This window comes from Curcuma longa, unplaced genomic scaffold (genome assembly GCF_044706935.1).
Source record: "Curcuma longa cultivar G26 ecotype Majalengka, Jawa Barat unplaced genomic scaffold, ITB_CL_G26_1.1 contig_14640, whole genome shotgun sequence".
Classification (NCBI taxonomy): Eukaryota; Viridiplantae; Streptophyta; class Magnoliopsida; order Zingiberales; family Zingiberaceae; genus Curcuma; species Curcuma longa.
Genome location: NW_027429836.1, coordinates 1 through 2,950, shown reverse-complemented (window position 1 = coordinate 2,950; position 2,950 = coordinate 1). Strand labels below are relative to the sequence as shown.

General features: G+C 40.3%; 1 protein-coding gene across 1 annotated transcript; it reads left to right on the top strand.

The window, feature by feature from the left end:
- The first annotated feature begins 326 nt into the window (after positions 1–326).
- On the top strand, positions 327–1,706 carry LOC141816156 (putative mitochondrial protein AtMg00860). Its single transcript, XM_074703989.1, has 3 exons — positions 327–416; positions 1,026–1,124; positions 1,224–1,706. Exons 1-3 carry the CDS (start codon positions 327–329, stop codon positions 1,704–1,706), a joined length of 672 nt encoding a protein of 223 aa, XP_074560090.1.
- The last annotated feature ends 1,244 nt before the right edge of the window (positions 1,707–2,950 follow it).

The following is a 2,950-nucleotide window of genomic DNA, read 5'->3' as shown; positions in this document are numbered from 1 at the left end:
AGATGTCAGTACCCTAGAGTTAGTTCCAACCAGAGCGGAGGTAAACCGCATCTCGTTCAACTATACCAGCCTCCTAGCGTAGAGGTTGGTCCTGTTTTCGCTATCACACGAGAGGAGGCGCAGCGGGCCGATGGATTGGTCATTTGGGGTATGGTTTATGTTTATTCCATATATGTAGATACCTTGATTGATAGTGGTAGTTCACATTCATTCATGTCTAGATTATTTTTGAAAAAAATTGAGAGAATTACTATAGTTAGATCGTGTAGTCTAATATTATTTTTACCTTCAAGAGAAGTGCTGACTACCAATCAGCAAATCAAGGGATGCCCGTTGGATTTCGACGGTTATACCCTTACAGTGGACCTTCAGGTGCTGGATATGATGGAGTTCGATATTATTCTGGATATGGATTGGTTAGCCATGTATCATGCTACAGTGGATTGCCGAGCTAGAGTGGTTACCTTCCAACCTCCGGATCAACCCGTTTGAGAATTCATTGGTACTCGGAATGATGTTGTATCCATTATTTTTGCTATACAAGCTCAGAGGATGTTAGACGGTAGGTGCCGAGGGTATTTATTATTTCTGAAGCAAGCAGAGGAAGACAGGGTTTTTTGTCCTTCCGATTTTGTATCATCCGTAATTATCAAGATATTTTTTCGAACGTGCTTCCTAGCTTGCCACCCCAGAGGCAGATCCAGTTTACTATTGAGGTAATCCCAGGAACGACACAAGTGTCTAAGACTGTATCGTATGGCTCCAAAGGAATTAGAGGAATTTAAGATCCAGCTACAGGAGTTATTCAACCGGGATTTCATTCATCCTAGTGTTTCACCATGGGGAGCCCCAGTCCTATTTGTCAGAAAGAAGGCAAATCTATGAGGTTATGTATTGATTACCACTAGTTGAATGTGGTAACGATCAAGAATAAATACCTTTTATCGCGTATTGATGATTTATTTGATCAACTGAAGGACTCCTACGTGTACTCTAATATTGATTTATGATTTGGTTATCATTAGCTTAGAGTACAAGATGAGGATGTACAGAAGACAACATTCTGTACACGATACAGATACTATGAGTTTTTGGTGATGCCGTTCGATCTCACCAATGCTCTGGTTGTATTTATGGATCTGATGGACCAGATTTTCTTGGAGTATCTGGACCAGTTCATTATTATTTTTATTGATGATATTTTGATATATTCTCGATCAGAGGTAGAACATGAGCAGCATCTCCGCATTGTATTAGAGACGTCACATCGAGAGCAGTTGTATGAAAAATTTAGCAAGTGTGCTTTCTGGTTATCTTTTGTGGTATTTCTCGGACATGTTGTATCTAGCAGAGGTATTATTGTAGACCCTCAGAAGATAGAGGCAGTTACTAGTTGGGAGCAGCCCAAGTCCGTCTGTGAGGTTTGTAGTTTTCTTGGGTTGACTGGTTATTATCGGAGATTTGTAGAGGATTTCTCTCGTATTGCTACACCGCTGACCCGTCTAACCAAAAAGGAGGCGAAATTCATTTGGTTAGAGGCTTGTGAGATTAGCTTCCAGGAGCTTAAGCAGCGGTTAGTGAGTGCCCCAATTTTGGTGATTCCTTCTGGTGAAGATGAATTCATACTTTATACCGATGCGTCATTTCAGGGATTGGGTGTAGTATTGATACAACGTGATCAGGTGGTTGCCCATGCTTCTCGTTAACTAAAAGACCATGAGAAAAACTACCCTGTTTATGATTTAGAGTATGCCGCTATTATCTTCACTCTGAAGATTTGGCGACACTATTTGTACGGAGTTACCTTCAAAATTTTTACCAATTATAAGAGTTTGAAGTATTTGTTCATGCAGAAGGAGCTGAACCTTAGACAGAGACATTAGATGGAGTATCTGAAGGATTATGATTGTACCATTAATTATCACCCAGGGAAGGCTAATGTGGTTGCTGATGCGCTAAACCAAAAATCTCGTGGGATTCTGGCTAATCAGTGGACCAACAATTTTCTGTGTTGAGATTGGTGGAGCATGGTCAGACTCAACATAGTATTTTGGTTTCGATGTTTGCTCAGTCAAATCTAGTAGAGAAGATCAAGTCAGCACAAGCTAGCGACCAACATATTCAGTTTATCTACAGCAAGGGAGACTCCGGACAGCATTCAGAGTTTTCTTGTGACACAGATGGGATACTTTGATTTCAAGGATGACTTTGTGTTCCAGAGCAGTATCCGATGAAAGAGGAATTATTGCAGGAGGCACACCAATCAAGGTTTGCGATACATCTAGGTGGTACTCGTATGTATCGGGACCTGAAGCGCTCCTATTGGTTGAATGACATGAAGAGAGATATAGCAGATTTTGTTGTGAGGTGTTTCGTATGTCAGCAGGTAAAGGCTGAACACCAAAGACCAGCCGGATTACTTCAGGAGATGTCGGTGCCTGAACGGAAACGAGAACATATTATTATGATATTTCGACACTATAGTATGAAGATAGTAAATTTGGGGATCAAATTTTTATTAGTAGGGGAGAATGTATGATATGAGAAATTTTTATTAGTGGAAGGGAATGAATTCGTCTTATGAAGATGAAATGAACGAAATTTATTTCGTTCAAATCAGAGGTCGTTTGATTAGTGAACCAAATGATTCAATTTTAAATCAAATTGAACCAACTTGGTTTGGTTCGTAATGGAAGAGGTTTTGACAAAATAAAAGGGATGAAAAGATTCATCTTGCAAAGACGAATTGAACAAAATTAGTTTGGGTCAAATAGAAGGTCGTTTGGTTAGTGAACCAAGCAAACCAAGATTGAACCTGATTCACTACAGTAACCGATTCAATGGTTACAATAAACCCTAGGTTTTAAGTCGGTTTAGCCAAACCTGTTGGCGATCTGGATCCCCGTTCTGCGATCCGGATTCTATCCGCTCCGAAGAGCATAGAACCCCA

What these genes read in the sequence shown, in the direction of transcription:
- LOC141816156 (XM_074703989.1), top strand. Translation starts at nt 327, where the DNA reads ATGCCCGTTGGATTTCGACGGTTATACCCTTACAGTGGACCTTCAGGT. An exon ending in ATTATTCTGGATATGGATTG is followed by an intron (nt 417 to 1,025) that starts GTTAGCCATGTA and finishes GGTTATCATTAG; the next exon opens with CTTAGAGTACAAGATGAGGA. An exon ending in TCGATCTCACCAATGCTCTG is followed by an intron (nt 1,125 to 1,223) that starts GTTGTATTTATG and finishes TCTCGATCAGAG; the next exon opens with GTAGAACATGAGCAGCATCT.